This window comes from Aquarana catesbeiana, linkage group LG12 (genome assembly GCF_042186555.1).
Source record: "Aquarana catesbeiana isolate 2022-GZ linkage group LG12, ASM4218655v1, whole genome shotgun sequence".
Classification (NCBI taxonomy): Eukaryota; Metazoa; Chordata; class Amphibia; order Anura; family Ranidae; genus Aquarana; species Aquarana catesbeiana.
This window is the reverse complement of record NC_133335.1, coordinates 61,528,503-61,550,280: the sequence shown is the minus strand read 5'-3', so window position 1 is coordinate 61,550,280 and position 21,778 is coordinate 61,528,503. Positions and strand designations below refer to the sequence as shown.

Sequence of the window (21,778 nt, the reverse complement as noted above, 5' to 3'; positions counted from 1 at the left end):
AGCCTGTCCCCCTTTCATTCACTGGACTTCAGTTCTTCAATCATGAAGCCTCAGCATCACATATGAGTGTTACATAGGGTGATCTGCATGCAAATACAGCCTGCCTAAGAATGCCCACTCCTCCAGACTGACAGACACCCATCAAGACATTTAGATATTGACAAAACTCCACCCAAGAGTCAGCCCACTACTTATATCAGAACTGAGGGCTCTTGAGAGGAGTGGCAGGGTCCGGTTATGTTTTCAGGAAGCTATGCACAGCACCCTGCTGGCGTCTCCTACCAGCCATGATCTGCCTGCATTGCATAGAGCAGCATAGAGACCAGTGATGACATCAATAGGTCTAAAATGTATAAAATGAAAAGGGTCTATTTAAAAATGTCATAAGAATGTTGAAGAAGAGGAAGTGATGAACAGGGAAGGAAACATGATTAACCTTCAGCTTTACCGAGGAGTCTATTTAAAAACAGGTTAAAATGGTATGTGTGTATATAGAATATATATAGAAAATATATAAATAGATATCTGATCAGATACCATCTGTGAAGCACAGTTGATGGGTCGCTTCTTTCTACAGTCAACCAGTAAACAATAATGGCCTTTCAATCAATCTTGCTCTGTGTAATTACAGTCGAGTCCTGGAAACAACTGAGGAACGATGATAGGAACCCCTAAAGGCGGCTTCATACTGATCCGCTGCGGTTTGGCCACATCGCAGTGTACCCATGGTTTTCACAAAACGCACCAAAGCCGCCTAGTCTAATGGAAGTCTATGGCAAAGTGTGACTAACCCACACAAAAACTGTAAGCACACTGTGCTGCACCCACGCTGTGAAGTAACTGCAGCAGATCAGTGTGAAGCCTCCCTAAGTGGATGACATTTTATTTGCTAAAGCATTGTGTATTAAACAACAGCCATGTTTTTTTTCATAAAATCGTTTTTACACATTTTTTTCATCCTTTTTTTGTTTCAGTACTGCAGATCTCCTCCACCCTCTTACAGCTACTTCAGTCTACATGCACCAGCTCCAGGATATATACAGCTTTGCTTGGACTGGCTTCCTGATAGTGACAAGAACCGATGGTGAGAACCGAGCGATCAAAGTCCACCGATTGCTCGATTCTCAGTGCTCTGTGAGCAGAGAGCTGGTGACTGTCAGTCATCGGCTCTCTGCGCCCCCCCCCCCCCCCCCGCTGGAGGGGGTGGGAGTGGCTAGCTCAGGCTCTCGGCCGTTCGATGAGAGGCTGAGCCAGATGCCGGTCCAGGGTTGTGGGCGGATCCCGACTTTATTGTCGCAACTTGAGCCTGGACCAGCTCTGTGACGTCATCCGACAGCGGGCTTTAAGACTGCTGTCTGCTGAAAACGGGTGACAGGAGTGCAGAATGGGTTGCACTCCTGTGATCTACAGTACAGAAGTACTGAAGCTTTGGCTGTACTTCTCCTTTAGGCTTTGATCAAAAATCTGGAAGCCAATTGGTTTCTGTGCAGAGCTGCACCAGAACAAAAATGTGCATGCCCCAGGGACGATGAACATTCTCCATTACTGTGTCACTGACAAGGAAATATCCAGTGTCCCCCACATCTGATATGCACATGCTTGTTCCAGGTCAGAGGCCCACCAAGTAGTGAAGTCAAGGATGAAGACGACAACCTTGTAGGTTGCGTGTTCAAAAACAGGTCAGCATTGTCCATACCCAGGTCCGGGACAAGGTGCGGGCAGGAGGGGCACTGTAGCATCATGCGAGTTGGGGGATTTGTGCTGGGAAGGGGAAGAGGATTTGTGCTAGAAAAAGTGATATGGTAAAGGGGATTTGTGCTGGGAGGGGACATTTTTATGGGGGGGGGGGGGATTTGTGCTAGTAAGGGGGATGGGTGGGATTTGGAGTGGGGTGGAGAGCATGTGTACTCAAAGAGGAAATTCGAAGGGTTGAGGATGTGTGCGAGGAGGAGTGATTTTTTTTGGGGGGGTGGGGGGGATTTGAGGAGAGGGTGTAAACATGCACATTGGTGCTCAATTGTTTTTTGTTTTTTTATGGGGGGCGATTTTTGCCAACACTACTAATAATGCTCATACATCTTGGGGTGGGTGCAGCTTGACATGTTCGCCCTGGGCTCTAGATGGCCTTGTTCCAGCACTGTCCTCACCTACAGTCCTATCATGACTAATTCCTATTAAAGCAGAGCTATGGTCAATCAATATAATTGTATATGTGAAGTGAGCTGCCACGGATCTGGAATATTTTGTATATACCGGTCCTTTCTGCCAAGAATTGCTAGAAAGGCACTTCCTTTGGCAAGGTGACAACATTCCTGCTCTTGAAGTGAAATCACTACAACACTGTCACCCTTGCCGGTGCTTAGCCCCACCCACAGCCCTTCAGATTGACAGCGCATTGCTCTGTCTGCAGGCAATTAGGGAAATGTTGTAAAACCCATCTGTAACTTCCCAGCTGCTGTTACCACTAAAAAAATTAAAAATTTCCAGTAAAAAATAACTTTTACTGCCACTGACCACCAATGCAGGGTGGGTGGGGTTCATTTTCACTGCCACTGACCACCAATGCAGGGAGGCATGGAGGGTTTAAGCCAGCCATAGATGGAACGATTTTCTTTGGTTGCATTAAAGAAATTCCTCCATCAATACTTACTGTTGATGGGGGAATCCCTCCAACTGAGCCATTGTTTTCCCAGCTCCCCCTGCCTCCCTGCCAGGAAAACACAGTGATTACTGCCAGCGGTGATAATAGCAGTAATCGCATGTAAAATCCAACAGGCCGATTGTACCCAAGTTGATCGATCAACTTGGGTACAGTCAGCCTACCCATACATGGTCTAAATCTCGGCCGGTGCTGATCCGGCTGATATTCGAACAGTTTATGGTCAGCTTAACTTTCACTGTCACTGACCACCAATGAGTGTCAATGTTAATAGTACTGACACCAATCTGATGGGGTTTTATCGTATCGGGGGTTATCATTGTGACCGCTGACAACAATGCACACATTTTTGAGTGTTGAGGTGTAAAAATGCGCTGCTATTGTGCGGTCCTCTGCAAGTTTCACAGGTCACATTTGAGGCCTCCTATAATTTTCCAGTTGACCACGCTACTTTAGCTGGACTACAAGCCCATTCCAGTCTACACAAAATTCCACCCAGGTGACTAAATGGATGGGTGTGAAATAGCGGTTTCGTGGCCTCAGTACTTTCTGAATTACTGACCCAAAACAAGCATTCAGATCAGGAAAGTCACAGCAAAGTCAGAGCTCCTAATTTGCATACTTGCTCTTCTCAGTCAGTAACTCATGATATTTGTACCGGCTTTGTTAAGTATATTATGGGACTTTGTAGGTACTATATTGGATTAGCATGACAGCCCTGCAACTAGCATTTTTGGAAGGAGAGGTTAGCCATGGTAGGCTCAATACCTCATTTATATGGGATTGTCTTTGGAAACCTGCCATTGCAGAAAGCCAGCTCTCAGCGGGAATGCCGCCATAATCATTATCGCACTCAAGGTCTCTCAGCTTCAGAACATAAACACGCTGTCTAGACCACACCCTATGGAGTAATGTGGACACTGGGTAACATTCCACACAATTCTAGTAATATATTATACAGGGGTAAATATACATTAAGGTACAACCATGAAGCTGAGTTATGATTAATTGCCTACCTTGTTCATTTACTTTCCCATATCAAAGCAGCACAGCAGAATATGTTATTATGCAATAGATTTCTGTTTATGTCGTGACTTTTCATACCCACCCCACCTCCACTCAAACAGAATCGTATTTCTGGTACAGTAATACCAGCAAAAACATGTTTGCTAATAATATAGGCCTGTTTTTTTTTTTTATGCATAGAAATGCATGTCCCCAAAACACAGTGGGGTTGATTTACTAAAACTGGAGAGTACAAAATCTGGTGCAGCGCTGCAGAGAAACCAATCCGCTTCCAGGTTTTATTGTCAAAGCTTAATTGAACAAGCTGAAGTTAGAAGCCGATTGGTTATCGTGCACAGCTGCACCGGATTTTGCACTCTCCAGGCCGTGCACATCTGCACAGTGCATTGTTAAAAATTAGGCATGTCCATTTATATGAGTTTTCTTTAATTTTTTATGCATTTTCAACTTGTGGGTGAGCTCATGGTAGATGGTCATCCTATAGTTACAAGGACCTCCCCTGGAAACCTGCCATGTGCTCAGCCACAATTCACCTGCCATGCATGGATGAGCCCAGGTGTGTTCGGATCCCTGTCTGAACTGACTTGAGCAACCCTGCCAGGAAGCGGTCACTGTACACAGCCAATGGTAGGTAGACAAGGCATTCCTTGTCCCGCAGATGCATGCACACACACCCCTTGCATGTAAAACATGCTTAAATTTGCAAAAAGAAACATTAAGACCGGTTCACACTGCTGTGACATTGCTTATGATTTGCACCGCATTGCTGCGCAGATTACATGCGATGTCTGTGCGATGCAAATTCACCCATACAAACTGTATGACCTGAATTTGCATCGCATTCGTGCAGGACCCTTTTTTTGCCTGCACCAGAATTGGATCGCATGGGTGTGAACACCCATGCGATCAGATTCCTGTCCGAATTCACAGTTTGCACTGTGATCTGAGAACCGATCCAGGGAGGGGGGGGTCATTTGTCATTAACTTTGTATTGACCCTCCCAGCGGTTAGCATAGGGCAGTGTGAACTGTCTGCAATTCAAGTGCAATGCGGAAACCCGCACTGGATTCGCAGGGTTTCCTGAATCGCATCAGTGTGAACGGAGCCTGAATGCAAGAAAAAATGCATGATAGTGGAAATAGATAGATAGATAGATAGATAGATAGATAGATAGATAGATAGATAGATAGATAGATAGATAGATAGATAGATAGATCGATAGTGAACAGGGCCATAAGCAATTTAAAGAGACCCTGTCCCCATACCATTTATTTCAACAACAATCTTCACAGAATATATGTGCATTTGATGTATGTTTTATGCATGTCCTTTATCTGTAAAAGCCTCCCTGGTGTAGACAACCAAAAGCCCTGAGACTACTACTGGGGGGCCATCATTTTGGGTGTGATGTAAAGCCTAGTACACATGGGCGACATCAGCCGGTTCAATAAAAACCGGCTAACATTCGGCCTGTGTTTATGGCAGCCGGTCCGAAAGAAGGTTTCTGTCGGATGAGCATGCTGGAAAACCAGCAGCAGACCGACTCCTGATTAGCGCTCTCAGCCAATGACAGAGCGCTAACCAGTGTTCCGGTGAGGGGGCCGTCCCCCAGTCAGAACACAATATAGCACAGCAGGGGAGATTGCGGTACGAACATTGAATTGTTAGTACATTGGCTCCGACTGGAGCAGTAAGTCTTTTTTCGTTCAACCTGCTGGGTTGAATGAAAAAAAACTAGGTGTGTGTACTAAGCTTTAGAAGCCCCAGCAGACTCAAGTGACAATATATAGTGATACTCTTCCCACCTTCCCCAGCCGTGTAAGCTCGAGCTTTTAATTACTGTTCCATTGAACATTTCCCCCCACATCCTGTTCAGGTCACAATATTACTGAGACAGAAAGTGAAAAAAATATTCCTAAAGAGAACATCGACTGCAATAATTTCAATAAAACCGTAAAAAAAAAAAAATGAAAAAATAAAACTTGGGCTGAAGTTAAATATTAAAGAAGAACCCTCAGCAAAATTGTTAAACTTTTATTTAATCCCCCAGGTGTCTAAGTGCATGTAACTGTCCTGTTTGGATCTGTCCTGCCATTGCTAAGCAGCTTGGTCAGATAATTTACCCACCGCTATGTGACCACGCTGCTAGCTGGAAGACAGAATTGTCAGTGGTGGTGCTGGAATAGCAGCAGGAGCTGCTTTGGAGACCAGCGCTGCTATTCACAGCAGATCATGCAGTGCTACGGGGCCAAGTGACTTGTCTGAGGTGCTTTCTAAATACAAAACCCTGGCAGAAAGACCACACAGCCCCGCAGTGCTTATGAATTAACATGCAGTGCTGTCTGGGTTGTGTTATGGAATTGCTGGTGCCCTGTATGTTTACTAACAGCCAGAAGCTATATCACACAGCTTCGCTGCACTGATTGTTTATAAATTGGAAAATTTAAACTGTGTATGCCCAGCATAAATCTTGAGGCTTAACTTAAAGCGGGGGTCCACCTATCTATCGTTTTTTTTTTTTGAGTTCATTCACAAACTTTTCTTCTCAGCATTACATACTCACATATTGTGTGTAATATGTCCGCCTGTGTCAGATTTCGTCGGAAAGAATAACTTATATTATTCACTGCAGGCAGTTTCCATCTTCATTGTGGGCATTTGAAGCCCACAAGCATTTATTTCCTGGATGCGGTGAATGCTGTGCTCCCAGCATTCACCGCTCGTTCCAGCACATGCTCAGTGGCATCCTGGGAAGCCTGAGACTAGCTCCCAGGAGTCTGGGAGAGGCTAGAAACACGCCTACTCCCATGGGAGGAGAACCAGGAAGTGCAAAGAAGAATAGAAAAATAAAAGGTAATTACGGCGATTTAAATTTTTTTAAACGGCATGTCAGCATCTAGGCAAGGAAGAGAATACATACAGATGTTGTTCAAAATTTGGGTGGAACCCCGCTTTAAGGCAGACAAAAAAAAAACCACTACAAAAGGGAACCGTGGATAGGAGGAGAAAGCAGATTAATACCATGCTGGGCCCCCATTTCTCCCATTAACACAATGATGGGGCACTGATGCTGGGGCATTTTCTATCCTCATTGGCCACAGTCTGCCCCCTGCAACTCAAAGCTTGAAGGGCAGTAAACTGGCCCTTTGCTTAGCCTAACCCCTAAAATGAGCTTTTATGGTTTACCATACCCCTATCACTTGACACCCAAAAATACTTTAGTCTTTTTACGTAACATATTTCACACAATACAGAATTTTCAGTTTAGGGAGCTGTTTGTGACTGAGGATACAATGAAAATCAATCAACAAGAAACTGGAAATATCACTTCCCAGGAATAAGGAAAGTTATTATCTAATCTCAGCTTTATCATGCAATATCTTATGCCTTTCATTATATATTCACCAATAAGCTCTCTTCCATGTTTGCGCATTGACATGCTGTACAAAGTTCAGTGGTGCTTTGAAAAGGCAGCTATGGAGACCCTCCCTGGAGGTGATAAGGAACAAGGAGTGTTCACACACACGAGCTATAACCTTTCTATGACTTACTGCTGAACATAAACACCTGAACACGCCGTTACCCATGAGCCTCAGGCATGCTGTGTGACAATAACACTGCTCCGTCCACCTGTCCATCTCCTGAAACCTTAGGCAGGCCATACTCGGCTCACATTTCTGATGAATGTGCTGCAATTTGAGCCATGGGTGGCTTTGTCCGCACCAACCAGCTTGACAGACTCAAAAAAATTAACTGATCTGGGGGGAAAATTTTAGGCCACATAAAAACTGTATCTTTTCAGATACAGTCATTGTTTGGGTATTAGGGCAGTCGCAGCTGTCATGGCAGATTGAATACAACACCTACACGCTGTTTAGGCTGGGTTCACACTGATGCGATCTACCGCACTGCATGTCATTTGTACAGGAATCGCACCGTATACCTGTACAAATGACATGCAAATTCAGTGCAGTGAGAATTATGACATACATTATGCATGGCTCAAGTCACACTGGATCCGCACCAAAAAAGGTGCAGGACCCATTTTTTTTTGTCCACACCGGAATCGTATTGCATGGGTGTTCAGAGCCACACGTTTTGATTCCATAGTTTGCACTGCGTTCTGTGGACCAATTTGGAGGTGTCATTACCTTTATATTGACACCCGCAGCGGTTCGTCTGGTTTGTCTGGTTAGAGAGTGGCCCTCCTGTCCGACAGCTGGGCAGACAATAGTCAGCCCAACAACTACATCCAATCAGATGCAGCCGCTGTTCTGTTATTCGAACAGCCACTGGTGCCAGAGGTCAGAATTCAATGGCCCAGCAGGGGGATTTGTTCCTCTGCACTGTACAGTTGAATGAATAAAATCGAATTGTGTATGGCCAGCTTTATAGATCTTTTAGTAGTGCTTTATTTATTTTTTTTTACGCTCCACAAAAAACGAAAACAGGAAAAGGTCCCCTACTTCAAGAGATCAGAGTGTTTCCCCCACTGCAGCTGGCAGCCCCTCAGATTTGTATGCATCCTGCTGTGCTGAGGAAGAAGATATTCTATTTTAACATGTTCTTAACTATTAAAAGAGTATGTCTGGGTTAAAAAAAAATAAATAAAAAAATAGTACAGCTATGTAATACATGCCTGTATTCCTACATTTTATCCATTAAAAAGTGCTGAATGTTTAGAAAAACACCTGTTGATCTGCCAGAGCTCCTTGGGAAATATGCATGCTTTGCAGAGGTGTAATGCACTTGTTTTTTATTTGCCCAGACATACACTTTAATAGCATGGCAATGTACACTGAGATGAATGAGCAGTCTGTCTTCCAACCCCTAGGGCTCCATCTAGTGGTGGCAGAACTGTTTCTTCATCAGCACCGCTGAAAGCCTAAGGGTGGAACACTAGGTGGGGGGAACATACTGATCTCATCTAAGGTACAGAGTCCTATTAAGTACCCAAGCAGGAAAAGGGAGGGTCAGCGCTAGTAGCGAATCAAATGTGATATAGTGCATATGTGCTGCCATAGAACATACTGACTAGTAGGAATGATCGGGAGTCAAGGGAAGAGCTCATCAGTCTGTCGCTGCCCCTTCGATGTCACATGTTGGGGGCAAGTTAGTGATCAAGCTGTATTGCTTATTTGCAGTAGAGAATATAAGGTCACTAGCTTGGCTGTGCTGTGTGGCGAGGATGTATACCCATCAGGACTGGATGGAAAGAACACAATAACGTGACAAATGAAACAGTTACCATTCATTTAGCTATCTACTTGAATCTGATTGGCTGCAGTAAGCATTCGGCGACTGTTTTTTTCACCCAGTGAGTCAGCAAAGATTGGATCTGTGTACTGCCAGCATTAGTGAACTCTGCATCTGCACACCTATAAGCACACGCCATGTGACAATGTCTGAGCCTGCTAATAGGTTGCTCATGCATTGCTTTGTGGGATGGGGCAATGTTTGTGTCTAATCTAAAGCTGACCATACAATATACAATCTGATTGTACAATCTCTTTTAGATTTATTATTAGTTATGTAGTGCCAGGGCCTTCCTGATTGGATACAAATTGAATGTATTGTGTGGGTTTGTCATTACATTACATAGATTTTGTACCTCTAAAGCTGATTGTACAATCGGATGGTATAGTGTATGGCCAGCTTTATACAGTGTGGAGACACATCAAGGTAGCTTCAGGCAGAGTTGTAAGGACAATACCCAAAGAAAAACCTATCTTCTGATAGCTTACACCCTCAGCTACCAGTTGCAGATGTTAATTTAGTCATTTTGACGCTCACACAGAGTCAGTTGTACACTGGACAGCCAATCAACAATCATTTTCATCACAGAAGTGATACCAGCCTTAAAGTGATACGAAAGTCTCTTTTTTTTTCTTTAATAACAAAAATGTTATACTTACCTGCTCTGTGTAGTTGTGCAAAAGCACAGAGCAGCCTCGATCCTCCTCTTCTCAGGTCCCTCACCAAGGCTTCTGGCCCCTCCCTCATGCAGCTTGCTATAGGGGCAACTAAGCGGAGCCGCAGCTCTGTGTGTCCATTCAGACATGGAGCCGAGGTTTGGCCCTGCCCCCCCCTCTCTCCTGATTGGCTAACTGACTTTGATTGACAGCAGCGGCAGCCAATGGCGCATGCTGCTATGTCTCAGCCAATCAGGAGGGAAAGTCCTGGACGACCGAGGCACTTGTGGATATCGCTGGACCCAGATGGGGCTCAGGTAAGTATTAGGGGGCTGAGGGGGGCTGCTGCTAATGCATAGAATACATTACATTAAAGATAAAAAACCTTCTGACTTTACAACCACTTTAATCACTTCAGCCCCGGAAGATTTGGCTGCTCAATGACCAGGCCATTTTTTGTGATACGACACCGTGTCGCTTTAACTGACAATTGCGAGGTCGTGCAACACTGTACCCAAACAAATTTGACATCCTTTTTTTCCCACAAATAGAGCTTTCTTTTGGTGGTATTTGATCATCTCTGCGTTTTTTATATTTTTTGCGCTATAAACAAAAAAAGAGTGACACTTTTAGAAAAAAACACATTTTGTACTTTTTGCTATAAATATCCCCAATTTTTTTTTTTTTTTAAACTAATTTTTTCCTCAGTTTAGGTTGATATATATTCTTCTACATATTTTTGGTAATAAAAATCGCAATAAGCGTATATTGATTGGTTTGTGCAAAAGTTATAGCGTCTACAAAATAGGGGATAGATTTATGGCATTTTTATATTAATATTTTTTTACTAGTAATGGCGGCGATCTGACATTTTTTACGGTACTGCAATATTGCGGTGGACAAATTGGACACTTTTGACACATTTTTGGGACCATTGACAATTATACAGCGATCAGTACTATAAAAATGCACTGATTACTGTATAAATGTCACTTGCAGAGAAGGGGTTAACACCAGGGGGCGATCAAGGGGTTAACTGTGTTCCCTAGGTGTGTTCTAACTGTAGGGGGAGGGGACTGTCTAGGAGGAGAGAGAGATCGGTGTAGTATGAACACACGATCTGTCTCTACTCCCCTGAAAGGACCGGGATTTGTGTGTTTACAAAAATTTCTGTCACGAGCGATCAGATTTTAGATTTCATTTCCAAATCTTAAATTGAACAAGCTAAAGTTGGATGCGGATTGATCACTATGCATAGCTGCTCTATATTCTGTCCGCTCCAGTTTTATTAAATTCTCCCAATAACGCATCGGGGGAGATCCCTGCATCTACCTTGCTTGTGCAAATGCGTGAATATGAGATTTTTTTTTTTGTTCAAACCTCACAGTGTAGACCCAGCTTTAGCACATGGCTTTACACTGAACATGGCAAAAATAATAATGAATCCTGACACTGAAGCCAGCCATACTTGGTTTGAAATTCAGTAGTTTCAGCAGTGAATGGCCGAATTTCGATCCATGTATGGGCACCCTGGTTGTACAGAATTTAATCAATCAACTTCCGTACAACCAGCCTGATGGGTTTTTCCTGATCGATCCGTGCCGCTGGCAGCACTGATCATTGTATTGTGACAGTGGGGAAGGCTCCCCGCCATCAGAACAAAATAGCACAGCGGGAGTGATTCACCCATCCGCCTCAAGTGTAGGCTGTCTTAGCTGTAGCTGATCTCAGTCTGGATCGTTCACTCACGGAAATACTTCAGCGTCTCTTCTATCTGTTCAGGTGTAAGACGGAAGGGCAGGTCAGGCGGTAGTAGTGGAGTGTGTAGCCAGTTGTCATGGTCGTATCCAAACGTGGTGTTGGCACGCAGAGTGTAGTGAGGGAGTCGTTCCTGCAAGAGGCTGAAGATCTCCACCTCTGGGACATCCCCATTGGTACACACGTCTGAAAGCACAAAGGGTTAATTAGAGCAATATCATGAAGATGCAGGAAATACACAGGTTCACATGGTCATTCTTTACGCTGTCTTATGTAGACCTGAACTTAAAAGTTAAGATTTATAAGGTTTGTTTAGGGAACATTTAGAAGTGGGGAGGCTCATTGTTTTCCTTGTTGGAGGCTCTGACATGAGGAAGCAAATCCCTGCCTCTACCAAGATGGCTGCCTCCACACCACAGACACAGCGCAGAACAAGGCATAATGGAGAAAAATCTGCTACAGGGAGGCCACAGGAAATACTGGCGACTAGTCCTTTGCTCTCTGCTTGCTTTTTCAGACACAGCTTCCACATTTCGATTCCTTCATAAACATTTTCCTTTAAGATACAAAGGGAACCAAAGAGGGGGATATAGGGCAGAACAGGTGTAGGTAAAAACAGAATGAACTACAAAAAGGGTACTTTTCAGGATCGATCTAGAATATATGCATTAACCACATTTAGACATCAGCCTTGTTTATGTCAATGCAAGCATTGTTTCCGAATAGGATCTGGCAGATGTACTCCCAATTTACCCACAGACATATAGCCGGTCACATGGTTCAGTCTCTGTCAGGGTGGATTTGATTTAAATCATAATTTTTAAAGAGCAACTGTCATCTTTGTCCCACAACGGCTCCTCATCTGATCCGCTGTTGACTTACCAACAGTCCCATTCACTTTAATGGGACAGCTGGTGATGCGGCAGTGACACAACAAGGTGAGGGACGTGGATGCCCGCTAACAGGCGCTGCTATGATGGATCTGAAATGACAGGTGCTCCTTAAATGTAAGGACTTATTCTTGCAGGTAGTTAGAATCTTTAATATTTGCAAACAAAATGAATGAATATCAGAACCAATTCAATCACACAGTTTGTAGTGTACATAGATTTGTAAAACAATGGGATAAAGGAATATTCCTGAACTTTGTTTTATCTCATGGTTACTGTGAAATTGTGTGAATGCATCAATGCAGTGCATGTTATCTCAGCTTGCAGAGCTTGGATTCATTGAATGAGTTTACCAAAAATGTAAATATTGCAGAATATACAGCCTCATGCTACATAACTAAGCTCCATTTCATGCTGAACAAACTAAATTATTATTGTAGCTTAAATAGAAAATCATCTTTAGATAGATTTTTACTCCAAAAGCATTTTAGTAACCCCTTCCCGACCGACGCACGCCGATGTACGTCGGCAGAATGGCACGGCTGAGCAAATGGACTTACAGGTACGTCCATTTGAATCCCCGCTGTGCCATTGCCTGCACGCCGGGAGCTCCATGAGTCGGGTCGCGGGTTCTGCGGACTCGATCGCCGCGGGCATACCCGCGATCACCTCACGGAGAGGACGACCGGGGAGATGCTGATGTAAACAGCATTTCCCCATTCTGCCTAGTGACAAGTGTCACTGATCACTGCTCCCTACCATCGGGAGCAGTGATCAGAGTAATGACACTGCTAGCTCATCCCCCCTACAGTTAGAAATCACTCCCATAGGACATACTTAACCCCTCCCCGCCCCCTAGTGGTTAACACCTTCACTGCCGGTGTCATTTACACAGGAATCAGTGCATTTTTATAGCACTGATCGCTGTATAAATGACAATGGTCCCAAAAATGTCCGACATGTCCGCCATAATGTCGCAGTCACAATAAAAATCGCTGATCGCCGCCATTACTAGTAAAAAAAAAAAAAATTATTAATAAAGATGCCATAAAACTATCCCCTATTTTGTAAACGCTATAACTTTTGCACAAACCAATCAATAAACGCTTATTGCGATTTTTTTTTAACCAAAAATATGTAGAAGAATATGAAAAAACATTTTTTATATATATTTTTGGGGGATATTTATTATAGCAAAATGTAAAAAATAATGCGTTTTTTTCAAAATTGTCGCTCTTATTTTGTTTATAGCGCAAAAAATTAAAATCGCAGAGGTGATCAAATACCACCAAAAATAAGCTCTATTTGTGGGGAAAAAAGGACGTCAATTTTGTTTGGGAGCCACGTCGCACGACCGCGCAATTGTCAGTTAAAGCGACGCAGTGCCGAATCGCAAAAAACGCTCTGGTCAGGAAGGGGGGAAAATCTTCTGGGGCTGAAGCGGTTAAAATAAATGTGATAAAAATCCAAAAAAAAATATCTAATTTTCTTGATTTTTTTTTTTTTTAAATCATCGATTTTTATCCACCCTGTACAATCTCCTTCAGATTTACTGACAATTAGGTAATATGATAAACTACCTGCCCAATCCATTTAAGTTGTACCCAATCAGGAAGGCCTTTTTGCTAGACATGGCTGATTCTTTCTGACCTGGCCTAAATTTGAGACGTGAATGGCCTGGTCAGTACTACGGGGTCAACACATTTCAATTTGAAAATCAAAGGAGCTGGGTGTAAAATTATCAGTCAGTCAATCAGTGACTGCAGCCAATCAGATGGGTTTTCTGGAACCCGTGGCTGTCTGCATACAGTAGCTGGCAGGGGAACATCCTCCAATCATACTTCCAGAAATCATGTGATTATTCAACTGTGGGGCTAAATGAGAGAAATCTATGTGTGTATGGCCAGTCTTACACTATATAAAGTATCTCACAATAGTGAGTACACCCCTCACATTTTTGTAAATATTTTATTATATCTTTTCATGTGACCACACTGAAGAAATGACACTTTACTACAATGTAAAGTAGTGAGTGTACAGCTTGTATAACAGTGTAAATTTGCTGTCCCTCAAAATAACTCAACACACAGCTATTAATGTCTAAACCGCTGGCAACAGAAGTGAGTACACCCCTAAGTGAAAATGTCCAAATTGGGCCCAAAGTGTCAATATTTTGTGTGGCCACCATTATTTTCCATCACTGCCTTAACCCTCTTGGGCATGGCGTTCACCAGAGCTTCACAGGTTGCCACTGGAGTCCTCTTCCACTCCTCTCTGACGACATCACCGAGCTGGTGGATGTTAGAGACCTTGCGCTCCTCCATCTTCCGTTTGAGGATGCCCCACAGATGCTCAATAGGGTTTAGGTCTGGAGACATGCTTGGTCAGTCCATCACCTTTACCCTCAACTTCTTTACCAAGGCAGTGGTCGTCTTGGAGGTGTGTTTGGGGTCGTTATCATGTTGGAATACTGCCCTGCGGCCCAGTCTCCGAAGAGAAGGGATCATGCTCTGCTGCAGTATGTCACAGTAAATGTTGACATTCATGGTTCCCTCAATGAACTGTAGCTCCCCAGTGCTGGCAGCACTCATGCAGCCCCAGACCATGACACTCCCATCAACATGTTTGACTGTAGATAAGACACACTTGTCTTTGTACTCCTCACCTGGTTGCCGCAACACACGCTTGACACCATCTGAACCTAATAAGTTTATTTTGGTCTCATCAGACCACAGGACATGGTTACTGTAATAAATGTCCTTAGTCTGCTTGTCTTCAGCAAACTGTTTGCAGGCTTTCTTGTGCATCACCTTAAGAAGAGGCTTCCTTCTGGGACGACAGTCATGCAGATCAATTCTATGCAGTGTGCGGCGTATGGTCTGAGCACTGACAGGCTGACCCCCCACCCCCCCCCACCCCTTCAACCTCTGCAGCAATGCTGGCAGCTCTCATACATCTATTTCCCAAAGACAACCTCTGGATCTGTCTCAGATCCTCAGAGAGTTCTTTGCCATGAGGTGCCATGTTGAACTTCCAGTGACCAGTATGAGAGAGTGAGAGCGATAACACCAAATTTAACACACCTGCTCCCCATTCACACCTGAGACCTTGTAACACTAACAAGTCACAAGACACCAGGGAGGGAAAATGGCTAACTGGGCCCAATTTGGACATTTTCACTTATGGGTGTACTCACTTTTGTTGCCAGCAGTTTAGACATTAATGGCTGTGTGTTGAGTTACTTTGAGGGGACAGCAAATTGACACTGTTATACAAGCTGTACACTCACTACTTTACATTGTAGCAAAGTGTCATTTCTTCACTGTTGTCACATGAAAAGATAATAATAAAATATTTACAAAAATGGGAGGGATGTACTCAAGAGATTGTACAACAAGGTTGTAACTTGTATGGCTAGCTAAAGAAGTGGTTGCCATATTCAGGAACAAATCATTAACACTAACTATCTTATGTGCAGGAAAGGTCGTTCTTTCACTAAATACAAAGTTATTGGTGTTATATAATATCAAAATAATCCTTTCAGGGGCATTTGTATTGCATAAAACAGAGTAATAGACACCCAACAAAATTGTATATCTAACACAAAAGTCTAACTCTACAAACGGACCTTTCTTTTCATGATCATCCCCAAAAATAATATTTCCATCATCTGTCAAAAAATGACCACACATATTACAACCTCCATGAGGTCTACCCAACAAGTATATTGTGCCTGTCTGATTGAGTACCTGTACGTCATTTCGTACAATAGATACCGGGGAGGAGGGGTGCATGCGTGCATGTCGATTGGACAGAGGAGGAGCCAATCAGCTGGTCTGGCGGACCCGATGTCCGCCTGCCACCCGCAATCATTCCCCAGAGAGGCAGAACAGCAATCTGCCTGTGTAAACAAGGCAGATCGCAGTTCTGACAGGGAAAAAGATGGCGATCTTGTGTTCCTGCTAGGCAGGAACACAGATCTCTGTGTTCCCCAAGTCAGACCATCCCCCACACAGTTAGCAAGCACCTTCTAGGGACACACTTATCTCTTTGATCGCCCCTGGTGCTATCCCCTTCCCTGCCAGCATCATTAGTACAGTAACAGTGCATATTTTTTAGCACTGATCACTGTAATATCACTGTAATATAACTGGTTCCCAAAAAAACAGTGTCCGATTTATCTGCCGCAATGTCACAGTCCCACTAAAAATCGCTCATCGCTGCTATTACTTGAAAAAAAAAAAATCTATCCCATAGTTTGTAAATGCTGTAACTTTTGCGCAAACCAATCAATATATGCTTAAATTGATGAAGGAATGTGATCTTTTAATTTTTTTTTATTGGATGTGTTTTATAGCAGAAAGTAAAAACATGATTTTTGTTTTTTTTCAAAATTGTTGCTCTTTTTTTGTTTATAGCGCAAAAAAAAAAAAATAATGCAGAGGTGATCAAATACCACCAAAAGAAAGCTCTATTTATGGGAAAAAAGGACATCAATTTTATTTGGGTACAACGTTGCACGACCGCACAATTGTCAGTTTAAGTATTGCAGTGCCGTATTGCATAAAAATGGCCTGGTCATTAAGGGGGTAAATCTTCAGGGGCTGAAGTGGTTTATTAAACTCAGAGAAGTATAAAAAGTTAACAATTCCAGTTATTGTATAAAACAGTATATGTTTTTATACATACAATAAAGAACTGGAACACTGGTAATCTTTCATGAGATTTTGTAACATACAGACTTGTAGAGTCACGCTGAACTTAACCTGAGAGTAGAATTAGGCCGTACGTCCCACATTTTATGGACAAACCTGCTAGGATAGCTCCTGGGTCTTCCTGTCTCATGCATGGTTTATCAATGCCAATACCAACTAAGCCTGCCCCATTTCCAGTAGTCACACATTGTTTTAGCTGTTATGGATTGATTCCCTATTTTTGATGAATGCAGAGGACAGCGGGATCATGGTGTGTTCTGATGATAGGCGATAAAGGGATATTATGCCCCTGTTCTCATTGGAGCAACAGGTCAAATCGCATGACAAGTCGCAGCCTATTGCCGGAAATCGCACTGTTCAAATCGGTGCGATGCTGACTTTACAGCACCTCACTGATTTGAAAACGTAGTTCCTGCGCTACTATTGGAGCTTTCAGGTGCGACATGCATAGACATATGTGCATGAAGTCACACAGATGTCTTCCATGTCACACTGACATGCGGCTTTGAAATTGTGCGACTTTATCTGAAATCGCACAATTTCAAAGCCGCAGTCAATGTTAATCTGGGGCTTACTGCGAAATGGACATATAACTCCGCTATGGTTTTACAAAGCTGTAAAGCCTGCAACCCCCTTCACTCCTTACTATTTAGGGCTCATTGACAGGGGGGATGGATCCATACACCTGTGTAGAGGGCCATGTTTATCCGTTCAGAGGCACAGGTGGCCCATGGATCTTCACATACATCCCTGAGATGTAAATCTGAAAGGTCAATTGTGCCCAATAGGAGGAACACAGACTGGTCCTCACCACAGCTGAACTCCCAGACCCAAATTCTACCCAGAAGAGTTATCTGTTTTGGGTCTGGTAGACATAGGTATCTCAGAGGCACAAAGGAAGTTGATGCTAGAAGACTTTGCTCTGCTAAACACTGCGATTGCAAGTCTGAACAGGGGGCAGGTACTTATATAATGCTCAGCATGTGTCACTGACTATGGATCTTGCTCTGATGGATGTTTAAGGGCCGGTTCGCGCCATGCTCCAAATGGATTGCACAGGAACGCACTGTGCTTTACTGTGCAATTCAGAGCACATGCAAAATGCACTCCATTTGCGATCTGCAGCGGGTGTCAATAGAAAAGTGAAATGACATCTAATGATCGCGGTGATGCCTCACATGGTTTAAACACCCTTTACATATGCGGGCGCAACTTACGTATGCGTTCGCTTCTGCGCACAAGCTCGGTGGGAGGGGGCGCTTTCAATTTTTTTTTTCTTTTTATTTATTTTACATTTACAATTTTTTGGGTCACTTTTATTCCTATTACAAGGAATGTAAACATCTCTTGTAATAGAAAAAAGCATGACAGGACCTTGTAAATGTGAGATCTGGGGTCAAAAATACCTCAGATCCCATATTTACACTAAAATGCAATAAAAAAAATAAATAAACAAAACTCTTTAAAAAAAAAAATTCCCCTTTATGACCATTGGGCAGAAGTGACGTTTGACATTGCTTCTGCCATCCAATGCTATGGAGTCGAGCGGGGGCCATCTTTCCCTCACTCGGCTCCAGGCCTGTCAGGGGGGAAGGACGGGATCGTCTCCACCGCTACCGACAGCTCCGGTAAGCTGCGAGGCGACCGTATTGCGGCGGGAGGCGGGAATCTGCCACAAAGACCACCCGCTGCTGAAGAGGATACTGGGGTTATGGAAGCTATCTGCTGCCATAACAACGGTTATCCACTTCAAACAGCCGACGTACAATGATGGCGGGCGGTCCGTAAGTAGTTAAAAATACATGTCTATACTGTTTAAAATCCAGTAATACACTGTCTTACCCTGCTCTGCACATGCTCAGTTGCCCTGTATTTTTCAGCACCTTGTTGAAAATGTTGAGGCCGATCTGCTGACAGCCTAAAGATTTACTGCTGCTCAGGGGCTTTAGACTTCAGCAAAATGGCGGCCTCCAGAACAATTCTGGAGGCAATTTACAACATACAATAATTTTGGTAGCAGAATTATAAATGTAGAACGTATGTTTCTTGCTAAAGAACATAAAAAACATTATTTTTTTTTCGTTGTCCCAGGGAATCATTTTAGTGGACTTTGAAACTAATGTTGATAAAATGATAAAGTATTAACCTGCTGGCTTCCTTACCTGTGATAGTAGAAACATCTTTGAACTGAGGGATGTCCTCTGCTGGTTTTTCATGTGTCTCATTGTCCTGGAGTGTAGGGTTATTAGCAGGCACTTGGTGATTAGTGGGGAACACAGGTGGGTAACTGGCAGCCTCCTCACGGAATTCGGAGGAGTCCAGCTTGGCAGGAGTCAGGGGATGATGCAGGCCGCCATGCACTGATGATCGATGGAAGCCTTGTTCCGGGAGACAGAAGAGATATCCGGGCCTTTCTTCAGCGAGGCCAACACTGATTGCTCTGCACAAGAACAGCCCACAATATTATTAATACATGTGAGACTTCTAATAGTTGTACAGCTTCTTTAGAAGGTAGATTAGAAGAGTTTAACATAACACAACAGAATGTTAAAAAATTATCCCAATTACATACTCATTAAAAAAGTCTATTATTTATAAATATAACCTCAGTTTTAATTTCCCGGTCAGGATTTAAAATGAAATGAGAAATGGGGAGCACTGTAAGTCAATGAGGCTCTGCTTCAGTTTCAGTGATGTCAGTCTAATAAAGGGAATTGGCTATCAGGAGGAGAGTACACAGAGATGACCTCCTTCACTATCCAATCATCATGTATATAAAAAAAAAATATATATATTTTAGGGATTCAGCTTTGCAGATGGGCATGAATCGCATGACTAGCTGAACAGAATAATCTGGCAGATCTAACTGCCAAGGTATTTAGTGGGAAACCATTAAAAATGCCTGAGATAAACAAAGCCTTCCCTTACGCAAAATCTTTATAAGTGAGATAAAGACTAGGTGGGCAAACCCAAAATAACTTGCAATCAAAATTCTAGGTGTGTAGAAACTACATGGTTACTACATTCTTAGGCCCCTTTCACACTTGTGCGACTTTTTACTGTGACCTGGGACTGCAAAGTCGCATGACAAGTCATACCCCATGATTTCCAATGAGTACCATTCATATCTGTGTGACTTCAAGTTGCAGTGACTTCAACGTAGTCCCTGTACTACTTTGGTCCGACTGATGCGACTTGAAGTCCATAGACCTCAAGATTACACAGGCATTGCTTCAAGTCACGTCAAAATCGTGCTACTTTCAGGTCACACAAGTGTGAAAGGGGCCTTAACTGGCATTTTAATTTTGCACTGCTACTAGCAGGCTAGGTCTCTCTTGCTCTTCTAGGCAAACTACAATGATGATGTAACCCCTGTTGTGTCCAACAGCTGCAGTCAGGTACAGTGCCAAATGCTGCAGCCATTCTCCCTGATGGGTCCTCTTTAATGTAGAAAATGGCAATAACAAATGTAAAAAAAAAACAATCAATCACCACTGCCTAATAAAATTTCATTTTTTGGTGGAATTTCTTTAATAAACTTAAAGCTTGTGATAATGCCTGATCAGTTCATAAATCACTATTCCATTTTTCCATTTGCCATTTTAGGCATATAATTATATCATCTTGATTTATTAATTGCCAATTCTTTTAGGCTGGAAAATTAGGTGCAAAGAGCTTGCTGCCAGCCTCCACCCAGAACTGAAATATTTATTTCTAGTATTAATATTTAGAAAGTCAAAAGTAAAACAATTAGAAAAAATAAAATTACATGTGTACACTGTGCTGTATTAGAAAACACTGAATGAAATGCTTCTATAGTCACTTATACTGCTCTTTGTATTATATTATATTGCCGACATATTATTAAAGAACATACGTTAAAAACGATATACAAGAAAAAAGGTATATTATAGAAAGTTGTTTCTTTATAGTCTTATGGTTTTCATTTTATATTTTAAAATGTAGCAACATCCTGGATGTGTTCGTGTAAATATACTAAGATTTGGCAGTCTGAAATAATTCGTACAACATCTCAGAGTAAAAGTGACAATGTTTTTAAAATATTCTCTACAGAGTTTTCATAAACACTAATGAAATAAATGTTGACATGTATTAATACTATTTGTACACTAGATGGCAGCATTACCCCATTCTAACTACATAGTATTATTACAACAGGATGACATCTTGGGATCAGGTTACAATTTGCACAATGAAAATAATTGTATTTTTTCCCCAAAGTGAACGCCAAGGTCGAAAATAATAAAATGCACAGTGACAAACAACTTGTCAAACTGAGAGATTGCTGCACTTATCAGCACAAGTCATATTGTAACTTTGTTGAGTTCTAAAAAAAACTGCAGCTGAAAGATCCTTTGTAGAGCTGAAGTATTGTACTAGGCCTGTCCTCGACCTCTATTCCAGCACTGCAGCCTCTGTCATACTCTGCAGCATTCAGCACTTCTGGGAGTGTCAGATGTCTGGGTCCCATGTCATGTGCTACAGTACATTCATCCAACTCCTAGGTCATCGCTGAGTCCCATACTGACATAAGAAGGGGTCAGAGGAAGGAACCATGGCAGGAGACGCTGGCATCTGACACTCCCAGTCGAATGCTAAAGTAACTGCTGCAGTCCTGGAACAAGGAGAAGGAGGGACAGGCTGCTAGAGAGGTAATGCTAGCCATAGAAGCACAGACTTCTGTCATTCTGCCCACAGGCTGAATAACAGAAATTTAAAGGACTCACCTATTAATGCTAAACAGTGTGGATGGAGGACTCATCCCTGCCAACTATTGTATTCTGACAGTCAACACCC

General features: G+C 42.9%; 1 protein-coding gene across 2 annotated transcripts in view; it reads right to left on the bottom strand.

Moving 5' to 3' along the window:
* HAP1 (huntingtin associated protein 1) overlaps positions 1–21,778 on the bottom strand; it is a 90,529-nt gene that overhangs the window by 49,900 nt on the left and 18,851 nt on the right. For both annotated transcript variants that reach the window (XM_073607909.1, XM_073607912.1), the window contains exons 2-3: positions 19,123–19,400; positions 11,347–11,541 (exon numbers count right to left, since the gene is read on the bottom strand). In XM_073607909.1, coding sequence (XP_073464010.1) covers positions 11,347–11,541; positions 19,123–19,400 — 473 coding nt within the window. The remainder of the gene's footprint in view (positions 1–11,346; positions 11,542–19,122; positions 19,401–21,778) is intronic.